At 43.6% G+C, this 21226-nt stretch overlaps 1 protein-coding gene across 1 annotated transcript in view; it reads left to right on the top strand.

The window, feature by feature from the left end:
- Positions 1 to 8046: 8046 nt before the first annotated feature.
- LOC146831101 (V-type proton ATPase subunit d 2) overlaps positions 8047 to 21226 on the top strand; it is a 60330-nt gene continuing 47150 nt past the window's right edge. Inside the window, exon 1 of the mRNA XM_085605337.1 lies at positions 8047 to 8665. Within this exon, the coding sequence (XP_085461463.1) occupies positions 8536 to 8665 (130 nt within the window). The 5' untranslated portion in view covers positions 8047 to 8535. The remainder of the gene's footprint in view (positions 8666 to 21226) is intronic.

The raw sequence follows: 21226 nt of genomic DNA, 5'->3' as shown, positions 1-21226 counted from the left end.
GTAGCAGGGTTGTTGGAAGTCTTTGAGGTCAATGAGACTTCAAAACAGGGGGCAAGCCAGCAAGCCCATGGAGTCACTTTGGTTCTGGGGTGTAGAGATGCAGGTCCAGTCTTTCTCCCGCCCAGGCAAGGAGGGCAGCAGGCAGCATGGCAGGCACAGCAAAGAAGTAGTTCATCAAAGTCCAGCAGAGTGGCCGTCCTTTCAGCAGCACAGCAGTCCTTCTTCCTAGCAGAGAATCCACAGGTCCAGAAGTGTGCTGAAGTGGTGGTGTTTAAGGTCCAGTACTTATACCCAGTTTGTCTTTGAAGTGAGGGATACTTCAAAGAGAGGCCGTTGAAGTACACAGGGTCCCTACCTTTCCTACCCTGGCTCCAGACTCACTACAGGGGGTGTGCATTCTGTTGTGTAGGGACAGGTACAGCTTATTCATGTGTAAGTGTGAGTTCCTCCCTCCCATCCTGCCCAGGATGGCCCATCAGGATGTGGATGCCTGTCAGTCAAACCTAAGCTCCCTTTGTGTGTGGCTGTCTGGAGGGAATGCACAAAGCCCAGCTGTCACCCACAGTAAGTGCCATAAAAATGCTGAGTGTACTCAGCGAGATGAACCAGTGGTAAAAAACAAGCAATATGTGTAAACAACCTCATAACATGCAGACAGACAGTGATACAACGAGATCTACCAATGTGAAAAAACAGGCAATATGTATGAACAAACGGGAAATTATACAATGACAATTATCTGTGAAACATGGAACAGACATTAAAGGAATTCATTATAAAATCAGAAGAACCCTGGAATGGCTAATACATGATAAGAATCAGTCCTAAGTGATATAGAGCAAACTAAGTAAATAACCAAAATGGCGTGACCCATGCAAAAATCAAATAAAACATGGATGAACTAAGTAAATACCCATCATTGCTGGTGTAAACGAAACATGATACTTAGAATAACGAACATATGATGTTACATCGCGGTGTTTACACCGCGATGCCTTTACAACGCAGTCATTACAACGCAAGTTGTTACAACGACTTGCGCTGGAGGGCGCTGAATTTAGTAATAGTATAATTTACTATTCCAACTCCAGTCTACGTACAGTAGGGAAGGTGTTGGAATAGTAAATTATACTATTCCTTAGGTTAGAGCGCCATCCAGCACAAGTCATTGTAATGACTTGCGTTATAATACCCGCGTTGTAAAGGTATTGTGGTGTAAACACCGCGATGTAAACGATGTTTCCCTAGAATAACATAGTATAATGTGAAGCAATAGAAAAGCAGGCAATCATCTTTGCATGTAGTGACAGGATACAACCTCATGCAGAGGAAAGTAAAAATAAGCAGAATATGATGCCTAAAACATGAAAAGTAATAAACAAATAAACAAGAACCACATAAAAGCAATATAGAAAATTACTATGGAAAATAGTGGAATGCGGGAGCCTAGCTCAGAGTCAGTTAAAGAATCATGAAAAATGTCATGGAACCTGTCAGTGTGTTATAGGAAACATGAGAATTCAAGTCTATCATTGTGACCTCTCAGTGTCATAGTGTCCAGAAAACGTATCCAATGAGTTTCACGTTGTGACAGTAATCTTGACATGTCCTTATCAGCCTGAGGCTTCACCACTTCAAGAATGGTGAATCTCAGTTGAGCAATGGTGTGGTGGTGTTTGTGCCAGTGAGCTGCCAGCAGTGAACTGAAAGTCTTTGTTCATATGCGGTTTTGTGTTCAGTAATGCGGGTACGTAGAGCCCTTTCCATTTTGCCCACATTGTATAAGCCACACGGGCAACGGATCGCATAAATGATGCACTGACTATTACAGTCAGCAGTGAAATGTAATTTGATGATTTTGCCAGACCATGGGTGAGATATGCTACAGCCAACCAACACATTGTTACAATGAGAGCAATTAAAGCATTTACCCATGCCTTTGTGTTCCACACCAACATCTATTACTGGTTTAGAAAGAAGCTCTCTTAAATTCTGCGACCTCTTATAAGCAAAAATAGGAGGATTCGAGAAGATGCCTTGAAAATCAGGTGTCGAGTTGCAGTAATTCCCAGTGTTTCAGGATCACATTTTTAAGGCTGGGGATGAGGTTGAAAAAATGGACACGAAGACTTCTCTTTTGGTCAGCTCTTTGAGTTGTTTTTTCAGCAAGTTATCTCTTGGTAGATCTTGAATGCTTTGCTCAGCTTCATCCACTATTTCAACAGGGTAACCCTGGTCCAAATATTTTTCTGGATTCACACAATGTGACTGCAAGTTGTGGACCGGGGTTACCCCGTTGAAATAATAGATGAAGCTGAGCGATGAGTTCAAGATCTACCAAGTGATAACTTGCTGAAAAAACAAGTTTTCCTTTTGCTCAATAAATATGTGAATAAGCCACTGTCAGCGTTTCGTCTACCATTTCATGATGGACTTTTGTGCAATGGAATTTTGTTACTACATTGTATTTTGTATATTGAATTAGAATGTTTGATCACTTTTGATTGTACCTGGGTTACACTCTTAAGAGTGATTTCCTCGTAGTTCACCTGATGTCTAGGACAGGTTTTGAATCAGGAGGTTGGGCCAAGCCTCTTCAGGGGGTGCACACAGCACTGTTTTACTTTGTTTACACTGTTTACTTGGTTTTACTACTAATATAATTGAGTGCAACAGGTTGTTTGTGCTCTATCACAACTTTCTAAAAGTGTAATTTTCAGACTTTCAACTTAAAAATCCAACTTCACCATAAATTGTGATTTTAAATATTGAGTCCAGAGACACCAAACTTGATGAATCTTTCTTTTCCTAATTGGAAATTACATTTATAAAGTGTAATAAACTCTCCATGACAAAGCAGATCAAAGCCGTCTCCTCCTCCTGCTTCAACACCCTCCGCATGCTTGGCAGGATCTTCAAGTGGATCCCCACCGAAACTAGAAGGACGGTCACCCAGATCCTCATCAGCAGCAGACTGGACTACGGCAACTCACTCCACGCAGGAGCCCCGGCCAAACTCCTGAAATGACTCCAACGCATCCAGAACGCCTCCGCTCACCTGATCCTCGACATCCCCCACCGCAGCCACATCACACCCCACCTGAAAGACCTGCACCGGCTCCCTATCAACAAGAGGATAACCTTCAAGCTCCTCAACCATGCACACAAGGCACTCCATGACACCGGACCAGCGTACCTCAACAGCCGACTCATCCTCTACACCCCGCCCGCCAGCTCCGCTCCGCAGACCATGCCCTCGCCAACATCCCCCGCATCCGAAGAGTGACCGGCGGCGGCAGATCATTCTCCCACCTCTCCGCCAAGACGTGGAACACCCTCCCCATCCGCCTACGGCAGACCAAAGACCTTCTATCCTTCAGGAGACTCCTCAAGACCTGGCTCTTCGAACAGTAGCAGCATCCCCCCTAGCCCTTGAGACCCTCACTAGTTTGTAGTACGCTTTACAAATGCTATGATTGATTGATTGATTGATAAGGTAATACCAGTGTTAAGCTATGGGAGCGATAGGCCTTGCAGTAGAAAAAAAATAATGTAAGTGTTTTTCACTATCAACATATGTAAAACTTAAAACTACATATCCTACTTTTTACATACACTGCACCCTGCGGCTGTCTACGGCATACCTCAGGGGTGACTTATATGTGTGAAAAAGGAAGATTTGAGTCTTGCAAAAAAGTTATCTTGCCAGGTCGACATGACACTTTGAAACTGCACACACAGGCTCTGGAATGGCAGGCCTGAGACATGTTTAAGGGCTACTTAAGTGGGGGGGTAGAATGAGTGCCGCAGGCCCGCTAGTAGCATTTAAATTTACAGTCCTTGGGCAAATGTAGTGCACTTTACTAGGAACATATAAGTAAATTAAATATACAAGTTTTGGATAAGCCAATGTTACCATGTTTTAAGTACAGAGCACGTGCACTTTAGCACTGGTTAGCAGTGGTAAAGTGCCCAGAGTCCTAAAGCCAGCAAAACAGAAGGCAAATAGCAAGGGAAACCACGCCAAGGATGCCAGGTCTAACAACATTCATTAACCCTCCCTCTTTTTTTTTCCAACCGATTTTTGTTGAGTTTAATATCAGAGCATAAGGAAGAATGTACACTACACTTCTGAAGGGTAAATAACTCATGAGGGTGGCGTTACGGGGAACAGTAAACTCGCAGTACAAAATTCCTCATCCAGAGGATTGAAAAAAGAAACCCCAGCAAAATATTAAAAGAGAAAAAACTCTCTTGAAAGAGAAGGGAAGGGGGGAACAAGGAAAAGAGAGAAAGAAAGGGGTGATTAGACTATGTAATGGTAGCGAGTCTGCCAGAGCCCTGTAGTGAGATAATATCTTAGCTTTCGGGTGTCCAACAGATGAGCCGTTGATGCACTTTACAACACAAGTAGTATAGTATCACCTATGGTGGTTTGCATTTTTGCAAGTATATGCCAAAATAATCCAGTATGTGTCTAGCGCTGGATGCAGTGTGTAGCTTTGTGTATATTATATTGTCTGCACTTCTAATGGTACATAACATCTTCCACCACATTTCAAAGGAGATTGCGGAAGTTGATTTCCACTCCATTAGGATCACCTGGCACCTACTGTTAGCAGTAGGTCCAGTACTAATGAGTCCTGCGCAGGGAGGGACAATGGGACTGGATTTTCAGAGATTCCCAAGGCAATTGTCAAGAAGTGGATCTTGAACATTTGTTTAAAGATAGAGTGAATCAGAGATTGTATCCTGCCCCAAAGAGGTTGGGTCCTTTCACAGATAAAGAACATGTATTCCAAAAATAAATAAAAGTAAGGCCAATCAGCGGGAAATGCGCTATTATATGTTATGAAACCTCTACTGGTTAATGTGATCACTCCAGATGTATATGCGTGCACCCAGAGGTCCACAGAAATGAATCCTGTTTGGTACAGCAGGAAAAAGTGACTTGTGTATTGTTAGTGCTAGGAGATCCCTGAAAGCACTATGAATGTTTTAAGTCATTATTTTACACGTGTGTTATACACAGTATAATATAGGCTGCCACTAAATGCACACATAAATTTAGGTTAAAGATAAAAAAGGACTTTTAAAATATAGATTTCAGTAATATGCAAATTGTACCTGGTGCAAACATTTTGTATAACTGTCCGTTAGAAGCATGTATTTCACAGCTCATCTCGGAACACCCTTGCAGTACCCTCTCAAAAAGAAAATATCTTGTCATCAGGAAGCTTCAGGTGACTCTATCAATTAACACCTCCCAAGTAGCCTTTACATTTGCTGATTAACCAATTGCACACATTAGCATTTCTTTGGGGAAGCAGGCACCCTGACAAGAAGGCTTATTTCTTTTTAGCTGTCTTCCCCTCCCTCCAGAATGAAGCACGGGATACTCGCTTCCTTCCACTTCAGCTGGGGAATCTCAATTGTGGAAATAAACATTTGTCCTTTAGCTGAGAGAATTAAATTATGGACAAATGCCTTCCGTTAAGACATCAATCATGGACAATGGACGTTAGGGCTACTCTACGGACAGTCCATGAAAATTGAAGACTGGTGGTCACCCTGGTCACTCACAACATGGGGAGCCAATGGTTAAAAGTGTGCTGACATATTACCCCATACCCTATGCTGTGGTAGCAATAAACAAAATATGAATGGCATCTTAACTGACCAATGGATGAAGGCTGCTGACATAAAGCTCTCTTTGTATTTATATTTTATATACATTTTTTTACAAGCAATATTCTTGCTAGACAGCTAAAGCTGTCTCCAAGGCCATACCTAATAAACTGCTTGTATTTTACGCCATGAAGCAGTTTGTTTCTACTGTGGGCACTGTTTTACCTCTTCTTAGTTTCTATAGGGACTACACCCTTTATGGTCATACCATTTTCCTGCTCAGGGTAAGGTAAAGAAAGAAGGATTTGTGCGCTGACACTACATTCATACCTACATTAGGGGCAACGCAAACCCTGCTTTTGCAGCTTAAGCAGGGGTGGAGTTCTTGATGGGCCTCTTCTGTCTGCAGCTCGACAGATAAAGGCTCTTAAATGACAAGAAAGGAGGTTGGTTGGTTGGTTGAGTGAGTGAAAGGACAGATGGATAGGTGTGTAAGTGAAAGGGTGGGTGGGTTTATGAATGAGTGAAGAGATGGATATAAGGGTGGATGTGTGAAAGAATGAATCGATACGTTAAAGTGAGGGTGGATGAATGGATACATGTATGGATAGATGGATAAATGAAAGAATGGTTGGGTGAATAAAAGAGGGTGGTTGGATCGATGAAAGGGTGAATGGATAGATGAGTGAAATGGTGGATCGATGATTAGAAAGGATTGATGGATTAGTGAAGGGGTGGGTGGATGAGTGGAGTGAAAGGGTGGATAGATGACAGAATTAAACGGTGGATAGATGGATGAACTAAAGGATAGATGGATGGATTGATGGATGGATGCTGGGATGCCGTGATCCCCCCAACTTTAGAAGCTACAGCAGGGTGCAGTTCTTGATGGGCCTCTTCTGTCTGCAACTTGGCAGACAAAGGGAAGCTAGTGAGTGAAAGGATAGATGGGTGGATGTGTGAGTGAAAGGGTACATGGATGGGTGAGTGAAAGGATGGATGCGTAGATGGATGAATGACTTAAAGGATGGATGAGTGAAAGAATGGATGGATGGATGGATGGAGGAAAGGATGGATGAGTGAAAGAATGGATGGATGAGTGAGTGAAAGGGGGGTGGATTGATCGATGGGTGGGATGAGTGAAAGGGAGGATGCACAGATGAATGGAGTGAAAGTGTGGCTGGATGAGAAAAAGGATGGATGGACAGATGAGTGGCGTAAAAGGGTAGATGGATGGATGTAGTGAAAGGGTGGATGAATGAGCGAAAGGATGGATGGATGAGTGAAAGGATGGGTGAGAGAAGAATGGATGAGAGAAAGAATGGAGGGTAGATGGGTGGGCGGATGATTGGGTGGATGAGTGAAAGAATGCATGAATGAAAGGAAGGGTGGATGAATGAAAGGGTAGATGGATGGATTAGTGAAAGAATGGATGGATGAGTGAAAGGGAGGGTAGATGGATGGATGAATGAGTGAAAGCATGGATGGATGAGTGAGTGGGTGGATGTGTGAGTGAAAGGGTAAATGGATGGATAAGTTGTTAGGTGGAAGGATGGGTGAAAGGATGGGTGATTGGATGTCTGAGTGAAAAGATGTATGGACTAGATGAGTGAAAGGTAGGATGGATGGATGAATAGAGTGCAAGGATGGATGAATGGAGTGAAAGGGTGCATGGATGAATGGCAGAAAGGATGGATGGGTTAGTGAAAGGGTGCATGGATGAATGGCAGAAAGGATGGATGGGTTAGTGAAAGGGTGGATGTAGAGATGGATGGGTGAAAGGATGGATGGATGGATGGATGGATGGATGGATGGATGGATGGATGGATGGATGGATGGATGGATGGATGGATGGATGGATGGATGGATGGATGGATTTTGAGATGCATGCATAGGTTTGAATATGGTTGGGCGGACAGATGGAATAGTGAAAGACTGAATGATAGATGAAAGAATTAATGGATGACAGAATGTAAAGGTGAAATTGTGGATATCAGCAGGTGGATGGAAGGATGAATGGATAGATACTTGGATGCAATAGACAAGAGAGCTCGTCTGGGGAGGGTTGTGGTGGCTTGCTTCATTTGCTTGGTGCCATAAAAGCTTTGGTTTGAAGTGGGGGGGGGGTATTTTAATTTTCTTGCGACTCCCTTGCATACGTCATCAAGTAAACCAAACAAAACTCTGCTTCTGTTCCATGAAGTACTTGTTTGCAGATGCGCGCAGAAGCTCTGTCATGGAAGACACTCATCTATAATGTGCACTAAACCACGAATGGGGAAGTACGAAACACAGTCATACTTTGTTCCGCTGACGTTCGGAACAGGCGGGTGATTGTTCATCTCCGACCTGAATCACATGGTAAAACCCGCCTGATGACAGTTGCTCTGAGTGAGCTGGAGGAGGGGGGGGGGGTCCAGGTGTCCACCACAGGATGCTGGCCAGGGCCGTATCTATCATTAGGGCCCCAAGATCAGTGGCAGCGTGGCACAGGAGACCAGGAGTGTGAGGGTGTGTTTTTACCATCAACAGAAGGGGGGGGGGGGTCATTTTCTGTGATTGCATTAGGGTGCGTGGCACCTTCGTTGAGTCACTAATGTTGTGACAAAACAGATCGGCATGGTGTGTGTTTTTGGTTAGTCTGCAGGGTTCAATTTTTGCGTCAGTCAAATCTGTGGCGTTCTCTCACTGGAACAGGGCAGCTTCACTGCTTGATTTACGACGAATGTTTGCATAATAAGCAAAGAGGAACAGACCGAAGATTGAAGGAAAGAAACAGGAAGAAACTAGCCGGTGAGCAGCGCAGAGTCAGCTGATGGGAAATCGCAACCACTTGTTTCTTGCCATCTGGAGGGAAGCACGCGCTTCACCTTGCGTCCCGGCGGAGAGGCAGAGCCGTCTTTCATCATGGGCAGCTGCTCGGAATTCTACTTTAACGTGGACCATGGCTACCTCGAAGGGCTGGTCCGAGGGTTCAAGGCCGGCATTCTGACAAGCACGGACTACGTCAACCTGGCGCAGTGTGAAACACTGGAAGGTGAGGGTCACAAAACCACCACTATTCCCTCAAAGCTCTTGGCGCTGCTTAGTGCTGAGGCTGAAGGCATGAGAATTGTGAGCAAAGCAAATCTTGAACACATGATTGAGTAAACTATATAGAGCAGCTTTAGCGGGCCACTGACCTCTAGGCACTGGGCGGGATAATTCAGCCGCAACCAGTGTTGCTACTTTTATTCCTTGATCCCCTTTTCCACTCTAACCCACTATCTTCAGAAAACTGGGGCTGATAAACTTTTAAAAAAAATCCTTTTGATGGAATAGTTAATTGCTAATTATTTTATAATTAGTATATCATTGTTTGAATGCATAGGTAATTGGTGAGAAAATGAAATCCAACCTCTGCTAGGGATGCGGATGTTGATGTTAAGGGTGTATATCCCCCTATCTGTGGCTGGGATGCAGTCTGTGCTCTGGAGAACAGAGCAAAGGCTGCTCTGAAGGTGACCTTGTCTCTCATAGGGTGCTCTGAAGGTGACCTTGTCTCTCATAGGCTGCTCTGAAAGTGACCTTGTCTCTCATAGGCTGCTCTGAAGGCGACCTTGTCTCTCATAGGCTGCTCTGAAGGCGACCTTGTCTCTTGTAAAATCAAACTGAGTGCATCTGGGAGCTGCAAGGCTCTGTCTGAGTTACACTGGCCCACATGTACATGCCAGCACTAAACACACTGAACTTTGGCAGAAACGTGGGCATTCCTGCCTATATATACTGGATTTTTTTTCTAGTGTGTCCATTAACCGAGATTATGTGAAAAGGGGTGCATGAATTCGGGAGTATAGATAACTTGGGGAATTTAAAAGAACCATTTTTGTTCAGTATTTAATAAAACATGTGGATGTTCAATTTTTTAGTGACTCGCTATCAGTAGGTAGCTGGGGTGTAAACTGATTTCATTAATAACAGGTGAAGCCGGCACAATTGTGAATTGAACCTCAGAAAGACACAACCTAAGTCAATGGTGTAAAAATTGCCTTAAAACGTAACTCAATCCGATGATTTTTTTACATTTTTTGTGAAACATTTTACATGGTGGAAATTTCTAAAAGGCTTTTCAAAAGTCAAAGACAAAGAGAACGAGGAAGGCCGGAGGGAGTATTCCCACTATTTCGATGTGGCATCTAGGAGATATCTGTTGCTTGCACAGTAAAGGTTGTTCCCATTTTTGTCCACTCTGGGCCTGTGACAGGGAGCTTGCTACAGGTAATCAGACCCCCAAACACCTCTGTTTCTGTGAGATGCATGAGATTCCACACCTTCGTCTTGCATGGGCCTGCTCAGTGCCCTTTTCAGTCACTTCTACTTCCAACCTTTCTTATATTCACTTCAATCAATGATGCAAATAACATCTGATCTCATCGCTTCCTTGGCATTTTGTACACAAGGGTGCCAGAATAATGTTCCTGCATCAGTAGTGAAACTGATCTTTAGCCGGAGTTTCCTTTATGCACCTTTATGCACTCTGGGCTGCCACAGTAGATGGTGAGATGACCACCATGTAAACTGTAAATTGCAGGTGTGAATACCGCTGCGTCTACTGTTGAAATGGTTCATCTTAATCAAGGTGATGGCACAGTCTGCAAAATGGGCTGTTCTTCTGCTGTTCAAGGAGGTGCCATGGGTTCATGACTTGCTTCTATTTGTGTGGACGCCTGTATTTGCCCAGGTGTGGAAACTGTCATTGGTTCCTCAATCGAACGGGCAGTTTGGTGATTTTGCCGCGCTGTAGCCAGCATTTCTCAATTTGAGGAGCACGTAATGTTGGGAGGTTCACTCAGGCAGTAGTGATCACAGAAAGGCCTTCATCAGTTGGTTTTCTCTTTGAACTTACAGTGGTAGCAGCAGCTCCATGGAATATTTGGAAGAAGCCATTTGCCCTTCCGAGACGTGTATTACAGCAGTAGTCACCAAGCCTCTCTTATAGGAGAGAATGCCCCAGTTATTGCAGTGGCTGTGACGTTACAAGTGGATAGCCTTATGTGCACGAGGCATGGCCCTCTGCCACTGAAGAAATCCCCTTTGACTGTGTGTTCGACCATTCCAGGAGTACGTGGTTGGCCTGAGCAGCGCCCTCATAATGTGAACTCATGGCATGTAGGTGTGAGGATGTTTGTGGTTCACTCCTAGATAAAGAACATGGCTCTCAGTCTCACCCCCACAAAAACAAGGGTCTTGGAACTCTTAGCTCCACAGGCTCGATAAGAACGTGTTAGAGTAAGGTCTATTGAGTGCTGATGGCTTGTGGCATCAAAGCCTGTCCGCAGATAGATGGCTCAAGCCTCCCCTGATCCCAGTGCTGTCCCCTTCCTGACCCTGGGGATTGGGCATCAGGTTTGGGACTTGGTTTATTTTCATATCGAATATTGATCCTCGCTTGTCGGCTCGTCATTTTCTGGCCAGGAGTATGTTACATGTGGTGAGAAGTTTCCCAGCTTTGCTAGAGCACCTCAACCTCTCTCCCTCAGAGAATGCTTGAAGGGGAACGTGTTCCAGTTCTGCAGATATTTTAATATATGTAGCCTAGACGAATCTAGAAGGGGGGGGGGCAGTATCATAAGAGGTGATTTAGGTACATTGTTTACTGTTCTAGCTTGCATTCGAAATCATTGAATCGATCCTTCCTGATTTACCTCGGGTAAGAATGCGCTTTCTTGTCCAGGTTTCTCTGCAGTGTTAAGTGCTGCTCGTACATTCCTTGCAGCCCTTCCTGTAAGCTATCTGCTCCCTGGTAAAACATAGGAGCGCCAGTATTCAAGCATCCGCACGTGACCTCTGTGACCTTGATTGCCCGCCAGCGGCACGTGTTGTGTAAGCAGACAGTGCTTGGTGCAAACACTGCTCCCCGGCGTCGGTTCGCACTGGCGAGCCTCGGTCTGGTTCAGTGGGATCCCAGCAGTGCAGGTTTACACCTGTGTGAGTCTGACAACAGGAACAGCTAGGTGTTTGTACCGCGCAAAATGGTCCAAGTTTTCACTGGGTGAATAAAAACAATTAGTGACTACAATGCCCAGAGTGCAATGTGAGAGCAGATGAGAAAGAAGGTTTTAAGGACCAGGCCTGCTGAAGTTAGGATTGTGTGAATGAGGAGGGAACGAGTGAAAAATTAATGTTTGACTGGGTGACATAAAGCAGTCAATAGGACTGGCCTTTGGATAGTGCATGCAGACAGCCTCCACACACATTGGTGTAGATCACATGAAGCTATGTAGACAGAACAACACATATACATCCCTGTACATTAAGAAGCACTCCTACTCCGTGTACAGGCGGACTAGCACAAATGCCCCGACACACAAACAGACAATCATAGAGGTACACATGCCACATATGAAAGTCACCTAGGCACACAAAGCATCAGGTCTACAGAATGGCATGCGCAGAGCACCCCTCTCACCCTTTTGCAGTAGCTTGGCAGCTAAGATTCTCAATTTAAAAGGAGGCTTCCTTTTTGACATGTATGGCATTATTGTACCTGCCAGCAGTATATTTTAATCTATGTATTTAGAACACATTTGTTCAAGCGAATATCATTTATAACAAAGAAGTGTTTTTTACAATCATAGGCTCTGTTGTGATTCTCTGTTCTCCCAGCTGTAAGACCATGTCAAGCATGCTGGAGAAATAGCTCACTGAGTGGAACATGTGTACCCTTAGTGGAGTGTTAAGCATCAGGTCTCGAGTTAGGATACTCCTGTCCTCGTAAAATATTTAACATGAACAGAGAAATTGGACCATCTGCTATTTGCTTTATTAAAGACGAGTCTTTGCAGTCAGTTGCACCCACCAGGAAAGCGCAGGAAGAATGAGGGGAGACCGGCGGGTGAATGAGTGCCCAATCACCCAGACTAAGGGGGTTATTAGGATTGCGGGTGGACTTTAGTCCGCCCACCACCCTAGCGGTGCTGTGTCCGGCCGCCAGACGTACGGCGGTCCCGCACCGCTAATTAGGATGTGACCGCCACTCTGGCGGTCACATTCTGCATATTTGACATTGCAGCGGGTGCTGCTTACAGCAGCACCCGCCGCAATGCCAAATTGACATGTTGTGCACTCCCATGCACAACATGGCTGGCACCGCGCGGTGCCTGCCACCTTGTGCATGGGAATGCAGGGGGGTACCCCCTAAGTGCACCCACCACCGCCCCACCCCCCTTGGGGGCTCACAACGGGCCCCCAAAGCACATCCCCGCCAGTCTTTCCATGGCGGCATCGCCGCCCTGGAAAGGCATTTGAAACCAGGCATTGTAACCGCCACCATATTGTGCCCCAGCCCTGCCCGGCCTGCAATCAGAACGATTGCCGACTGGCGGAAAAGCGGCGGCCGCACTTTGCGTCCGCCGCGATACCCCCGCCATAATAATATGGTGGGGGGTAAATCAAGTTGGGATGGCGGGGGAATCACCACCGCTGAGCCGGTGATGGCGATTCGCCCACCATCCTAATGACCTACTAATTGTCACCCGCCAGAGATGTGATATAGTCACTCCAGGACACAGATAAACTGACACTTATACACAACAAAAAACACAGAGGAACCAGCACACAACGAACACACATGCAATCAGGCAGCATGTACACAGGATTACATAGAGGACAGTTTTATATATATATATATATATATATATATATATATATATATATATATATATATATATATATATATATATATTACACGTTCCACAGCGCGACCATCCAATGCAGCGCAGCAACAGGATACAGACTTCGTCAGCAAAAAGATGTAGGTAAGTGTCTTTATTCAAGCATCAATTGTCCAAATGACGCGTTTCGGCCGCCAGACATGCGGCCTTGTTCACATATATCACTGAAAAACCAAAGATTGAAATAACATTACAGTTAGTGGGAATTTCAGTGACAACATAAGGTTTTAAACGTACAAAACCACAGAAATTCACTTGTTATAGTGATCTCTGGTAACTATAGCTCGTGCCCTAAAGGAACTAATAATAGCCACAGGCTTTTGTCAATAATTTATTTTGCAAATGTTGCAGTGATATTATTAATGATGACATAGAAGATGCCATGAGTGATATAATATTTTGGGTAATTAGCAGAGCATGGCTAGGGCGTGATTTAAAGTTACCTTAGGGCACGAGTCATGGGAACCAAAGATATCTATAACTGGCGGTTTTCAGGGGATTGGAACATTTAAAACGTTACGTTGTCACTGAAATTCTCACCTAACTCTAAGGTTACTTTAACGTTTATCAATTTCATTGAATTTCTAGTTTTTTTTTAACGTAAAGTAAAATCTATGCCGCGTCAGGCTGCCAGTCAGGTTCGGTATTTGGATGACTACAGGGGCTGTGTCCAACGCCCCGCAGGCAGCCAAACCCACTCAGCGTACAGCCATGCCCTGAAACCAGGCCATGCGTCCAAGCCCTCAAACCCTGCAGGAAGCAAAAAGACCCCCCAGAGCACAGGGTTGCCTGCAATAGTACACGCAATTCAATGTTTATTAACATTGATTACTTAAAAAATATTTAACAAAATCTTTTTTAAATAATTGTCTTTATTTTTGCAGAATTTTATTATTGCATTTTTGGGGAGAAAAATGTTAAAATAAATAGTGAAAGACATATTGTCTTTTTTTAAGATAAAAAAAAATGTCACTGAGCAGTCCTAAAAATGCCGTCATAAAAACAACCATAATTAGGCCACATATTTTTTGGTACATCTTCAGGCCACATGTAACAGCAACCCTAGTGTCAGTCCCTAAGGGGTACAGCACTCCAAACTGTAGAGCAAAAGCTCCAGCCTGGTAAATGCTTCAAAAAACATATGGTAAGTTCCACTGGGGTCATGGTTTCAATGGCTCAGAAGACGTACTCTTTTTTTAAATGTTGCTGAAGTGGAAGAACTGTCTACAGCCCCATGCAGCATACAAAAAGTTTTTGGTGGTGCCCTTGCGCCTTCTAGGGACTTCACCAAAAACAAAAATAGCGTAAATAGCCCTTGCAGGGCATTATGGAGCGCTCCTTCAGGGAGCAGTGAATATTAAATGAGCAGCGGTGGCCGCTCATTTATTATTCTCTTTTTACTTGTTTTTTTGGATTTTTCTGGGTGTCCCAGTCCTCTGCAATACACCCAGTTCTTTTTGTTAGAGGGGCAGAGGGGGTTCCCCAGGGTCCTGTGGCCCGCCGACTCCCTCCAAGCAGCCGCATGAAATGGGGCAGTGCAGGAGCAAACATTTTTCTCTTAAGGGCCACTCACCTGGGGCACCCCACACATTTATTTTCCTTTGGGGATGCTGGGGAGTCCAAGGGCATCTATGGTCCCACCGGTTCCCTGCTCCTGCAGGAGTCAGCACTTTTAATTTATTTTTTAAAGTTGGGTGTCTTGGTGTCTACCTGGAGCACCCCATAGCAGTCCTTCATTGGGAACTGTGGGGGGAGGCCAAGGGCCCTCGCAGCCCCACCGGTTCCACTGCTTGCACCCATTGTAGGTACAGCAGGAGCTGGGAAAGTAGTTTTTACTTTGCTCTCTAAGGCCGGTTGAAATTCAATGTATTTTTCCTGCCAGACAGTGCTGACAGGGAAAAGTTTTGTTATCCCATCGGGCTGGAGCAGCTTTGTGCTCCAGACTGGAGGAAGAACATAACTTTTCCCTGCCTGTGCCCTCAGGCAGAGAAACAGATGGTGTCCCAGGAGTTGGAGACCCCAGGCCATTGAACCTGAGCCGACCCCAGGCAATTTTATGGCTCCAAGGGGGGGGTGGCCTCCCCATCCGGGGGATGGGGTCCCTGGGGCCTCTTCAGGCTCTGGGAGAAGGGCCAGATGACCCCTCCCCTTTATTAAAATGACAGCCCTGGGGGATAGGGCCCCTGGGGCATTATTAGGCTTGGGAAGGAAGACCGCTTATCCCACTCCCCTTTAATAACTCATTGGCCCTAGAGGATAGGGGTCCCTGCAGTCTCTTAGAGCTTTATGGAGGGGGGCCACGTGGTCCTTTCTTTAAATAATACATATGTTCCTCCCCCTGGGCCCTGGAGTACCCCAGGAGTACTTTTTGAGAGAGGTGCAGAAACCCGCTCTTTTTTAAAATTTTGCCACAGATTAGCAGATGCTCTGTCAATTTGTGGAACTTTAAAAAACAATAGTTTTTGGCCTCAGACAGGGTCCTTCTGGGACCCCACCCCCAGGACTGGGGGTTTAGGGTATCCCTACCCTGCCCCCTTTTTTTCATTTTAAAAGTTTTTGTTAGGACTCAGGACTGAGTCCCAAGCCCTAACATGGCTGCTGCCACATTAGTGTTTATGTAGTGGCAGCCAATCAGTGGGACCCCGAGTGAGACGGGTATGGCCAGACATGGGTCCCAGACTCTCCATGCCACTGGAGTCAAGCTAGCCTGGCTGATGAGGGGTGAAACCCTGAAATAGGTCCCAGCACACTTGTTTCCGGTCCTAGGAGGACCTGGCCTGGTACTGGCAGTTCGGGCTGGACTGTTCCCAATGGGTGCAGGGTCAGGACTGATTTGCATATGGCTGGGTTCAAACTGGAATGGCATGGGGAGCAAAAAAAAGATGAATTTAGGCCCAGATCTCTGTACTGGGGTGAATGTATGACATTGTTCTGCATTCTGTCCATCAATTGTTCTTTTTGCATTAGTCAATCAGATATCAGCATGAGATCTGTCTGCTCGCTGATCCTTCGCACCATGATATGTACAACTTTTTGAGCCTTAATTGCTCTAAAACTATTGAACCGATCTACACCAGATCACAAAAAGCATTCTTCCTAAACTATTATCTAGCTTTCTGCCACATTTGGCGTGAATACGCTCCGCAGTTTGAGCTGCAGCTGTGTCTAAAGTTCCTAAAGAAAAATGAATGGGGAAACATGTTTTGGGACCAACCTTTTTCTCGACACCCGCTTGAAGGATGACACTGAAACGTTCCAACTACAAACTAATCAAAAAGTAGCACTTTTTTAGGAAGTTTCGTGGAGATTTGTGAAACAGCACCAAAGTTATCAGCAACACAAAAAAGGCATTGCCTATGGAAACATGATCCTAACTATAATTACCATGCCACTGGGTAATATAGAAAGAAAGATAGATAGATAGATAGATAGATAGATAGATAGATAGATAGATAGATAGATAGATAGATAGATAGATAGATAGATAGATAGATAGATAGATAGATAGATAGATAGATAGATAGATAGATAGATAGATAGATAGATAGATAGATAGATAGATAGATAGATTGATTCATGAGGACCCGGGGACCGTCCCCCAGGGCTGGATTTTGTTTTTAAAGGAGAAGGGGCCCACATGGCCCCTCTCCCGGAGCCTCATGAAGCCCCGGGGACCCCATCCTCCAGGGCTGTTTTTTTTAAAGGGGAGGGGTGGTACATGTCCCCCCTCCCCAAGCCTCATGAGGCCCTGGGGACCTCACCCCCGGGCGTGTATATTTATATATTTCGTATATTTAGATATTCTGAAAATACAATTGACAGTGCCATTACAAAATCTATGAGACTTAGTAAAGATGAGTTATTGGGTCGCAATAGAACAGTGGTACAAGCACCAGCACAGCAAGATGTCATGACAGTAAGGGATAAGGATAAAACATCCAATCCCTTCAGAATTATCATGGGTTATAGCAGACAACATTCTAGCCTTCACAGGATTATCAATCTTAATTGGCCCACTGTACTTAGTGACCCTGTTATAGGCCCCATGCTTCCTTTGAGAGTGTCTATTATGCACAGCAGGGCACCGTCAATGAGGGACTGCTTGGTCAACACTAATCCTGAAGTGATTGATAAGACCACTTGGTTACAAACCAACACTGGGTTCTACAAATGTAAGACTTGTAAGGCCTGTCTTCATGGGACGAATACTAAGTCATTCACAGACCCCTTCAGTTGCAGAGAACACAAGATCAATAAGCTTTTAACCTGCAAGACTGAATATGCAGTCTATGTCCTCACTCGTCCCTGTGGGCTCAGATATGTCGGCAGTACAAAAATGGCCGTACATAAACGCATTCTGCAGCATCTCCGAGCAATCTCAAATCAAGATAATACCTACCTGGTGGCTAGACATTTTAAAGAAGCACACAATAGTAACAACAGTGGCCTCAAGTACTATGTCATTGACACCATTGCACCCAGTAGGAGAGGCGGGGACAGGGAATCTAGATTACGTAGATTGGAGACACGCTATATCCTCCAATTAAATTCTAAGTCCCCGGCAGGCCTTAATATTACTGAGGATCTCCACACATGTCTAGGTTAATTATTACTTGCTTTATACTCGTAACATGTACCATTTTGGCCCAAGCTTTTAGCATTGATTTTACCCATTTCCCCTGTCTTTGGCTATTTATTTATTTGACATTAGGGTTTCATTGTGTCTTTTATGGTATTGGCCTCAAATAATTAAGGTATTGTATATGGATGAATGTTATAAACATTGGGGCTTTTATAGATGTATATATTTCCCTAGGTTATTGGAATCATGCAATATTTTATTGCCTTGTATATAACCTATTTATTCTTCTATTTATATATATTTATATATTTATACATTTATTTATTTATTATGCCAGTACTGTATGTATTGTTTTGCACATTAGGACATTATTCCCTTTAAATTCTACTCATTTCTCTACAAAGCCAACACTCGTCAGGGCAATTTGAGCATGATTTCAGCTTCCATATTCACCCTTTGTTTACCTTAGCTGTTTCTTTTCCAGTATGACCAAAAAAATAATATATACTTTGACACTGTAACTGTCTATACTTAAGTGAAGAACGCTTTTTACAGTCACTTTTAATTCAGTACCACTTTAGCACTTTATATCTGTTCACACCTGGGAGATGTCGACCTGTCATACGAATCAATATATTCTTTTTATTAACTTTGATATCCATACCCACTACTATGCTGCTGTTAGGCTAATTATGTATGGTATTTGAGTTTTGACCTTTTTGTAGCCTAGGTATTATCAATATCAGTTATCAACTTTTGAATACCTTTTTATCAATTGTTGGCTGTGCATTCATGCATTGATTGAGGCGCTGGCAACTTTATGGACTGTATTGTTGACATCAGTGGCTTTTTTACACATATTTAAATTACTATTATGTCTAATATATTAGGACTTCAGCTGGTTAATGGAGATATCGATTTTAATGCATTGCTATATGCACTTTTGATTTGTTATATGCATAATTTTAACATTGTGTAAATCTATGATATGTCATTGGTTTTACTACGATGTATAGTCTTTCTTCAGTTACACTGACTACATCTCCCACGTGATTTCGAGTAATTTGCACTGTCACTTTAAATTCTTCACTCTCTGAAAAGTACATTGTCATGTGAGCAAGGCTCGGAGGAGCCGAAACGTTATGGCTGTTTACATTTAAAATAAAATAATTTGAATTTGCACCTACTTGAGGTCCGTGTCCGGTGTTCGTGATCGTAAGGAGGACTCCTGCAGTCTCGACGCGGTAAAAAGAATATATATATATATATATGAACAAACTCAAATCTCTTGTCTCACGGCGAAGAGATTTCGATAGAAAACGCACACTCTCGTGTTTTAGAAGTTAAAGCGGCTTTATTTCAGATTCTTGCTGTGCCCAATGCGTTTCACCTTTCCTCAAGCCTTGAGGAAAGGTGAAACGGGTTGGGTACGGCAAGAATCTGAAATAAAGCCGCTTTAACTTCTAAAGCACGAGAGAGTGAGTTTTCTATCGAAATCTCTTCGCCGCGAGGCAAGAGATTTGAGTTTGTTCATTAAAACCGCCGTGGCTCTGCCGGAAGAAACGCACCACCTCAACTAGAGCGCCAGCGTCAACAAAGAGGGCTACAATGTGGCTATATATATATATATATATATATATATATATATATATTCACCAACAATCCCTCCAGCCTGGAAGAAATTGGGACGCACTCTCAACAACTTGATTTTACGCATTTAATTCTCTTAGCTTCAAAAGGGAACAGGCATACGAAGATCTACGCGTTTCGGTATCGCAGATACCTTGCTCACGATCAACTGTTGCTTTGGGTCCACCCCCTATAAGTTCAAATGTAGTTACATCATTTCCTGTTTGTGACCCAAGCTCCCTAGGCATTGTGGAGAATGTAGTGTTCGTGATTTCACACAATTACTTCAATTATCATGTTTGTATTGCAAAACATTATCTAGTGCACTATTTACAAAAACAAATGTATTATGTCCTTTGAAAGTCTCTGGCATAAAGCCCTTGTGGTGCTTATGTTCACATTGTCGCCCCTTCGGTGGGGTTTGTTCCCAAAATAAAGTTTTAAATCAAATCAGAATTTTTTGGCCAAAATCATTCGCATTGTTTATGTTTTCTTTGCGTTGTTGCCCCTCCAGTGGGGAGACGGAAACTGTTACCTCTTTTTTGGTGTATCTTTATTCCACAAGTTGGTAATTTACAAATTCTTCTTCTTTAATGTTTCATCACATGATTATGTTTATTTCACATGTTGTTGCTGTGTGTTGTTTGGTGGCTTGCAATGTGTTGATTATTTCATAAATTGATTTGCTTTCATATCCCTTTAATTTACGATGTTTAAAAAGATCTGATTACTCAAAGATGTATGTAAAGCTCTTCTGATTGGTTAAGACCGTGCGGTTGTAATGTTCGTAATTTGAGAATGTACCTTGATTCATTGCGGCGCAATTGTTTTTCCCGATCTCCCCCACGTTCTTTTTTGGGGATGGTTTCAATTCCAAAAAATTTTAGCTGTTTCCAGTCTCCCTGATGACATTGCTCCATGTGTTTAGCTACTGCGTTGGATCTGTCCTTGTGTATTGTTGCCCGGATATGCTCCAATATCCTCTTTTTTAGTTCAAATGTTGTGCTCCCAACATACTTTAATGGGCACGGACATTCCAAAACATAAATGGTGTACTCTGTTTTGCAGGTTATCAGTTGTCGGATCTCCCATGTTTTGTTGTTCGCCAATTTGATTTCTTTGGTTTGTTTGGCAATTTGGCAAGCTTTGCACATGTGACATTTTATGAAGCCTTTTGTTTTCAGCCAGGTGGTTTCCTTCTTCTTTCCTTTGAAATGACTATGAATTAAATGATCTTTCAAATTTTTCGCACTCCTGTAAGTCACTGTGGGATGCTTTCCTACTAATTCTTTCACAGTTGTATCTAGTTGTAGAATCTTCCAATTTTTTCTTAAAATGTTCACAATTTTTTTGCTTTCCAGCGAAAAATCTGTTATCAATCGAATTGTTTGTGATTCAGTTGTCTTTTGTTTTCGAGATAAACATTCTTCTCTTGTTTTGTTGTTTGTTTTCTCCCAGCATTTTCTCACTATGTTATTGTTATATTTTCTTTGTTTGAATCTTTCTATGGTGATGTTTCCATGTTTGCGCCATTCTTCTTCCTCACTGCAGATTCGTCGAATCCTCAGGAATTCCCCGTATGGGATGCTGGAGATTAGAGATTCTTGATGAAAGCTTGTTGCTTGTAAAGTTGCATTGGTTGATGTCTTTTTTCTATGCAATGTTGTTTGAATAT

This window comes from Triturus cristatus, chromosome 5_1 (genome assembly GCF_964204655.1).
Source record: "Triturus cristatus chromosome 5_1, aTriCri1.1, whole genome shotgun sequence".
NCBI lineage: Eukaryota > Metazoa > Chordata > Amphibia > Caudata > Salamandridae > Triturus > Triturus cristatus.
The sequence above is the reverse complement of the archived record's forward strand: the minus strand, read 5'-3'. Positions and strand labels throughout refer to the sequence as shown.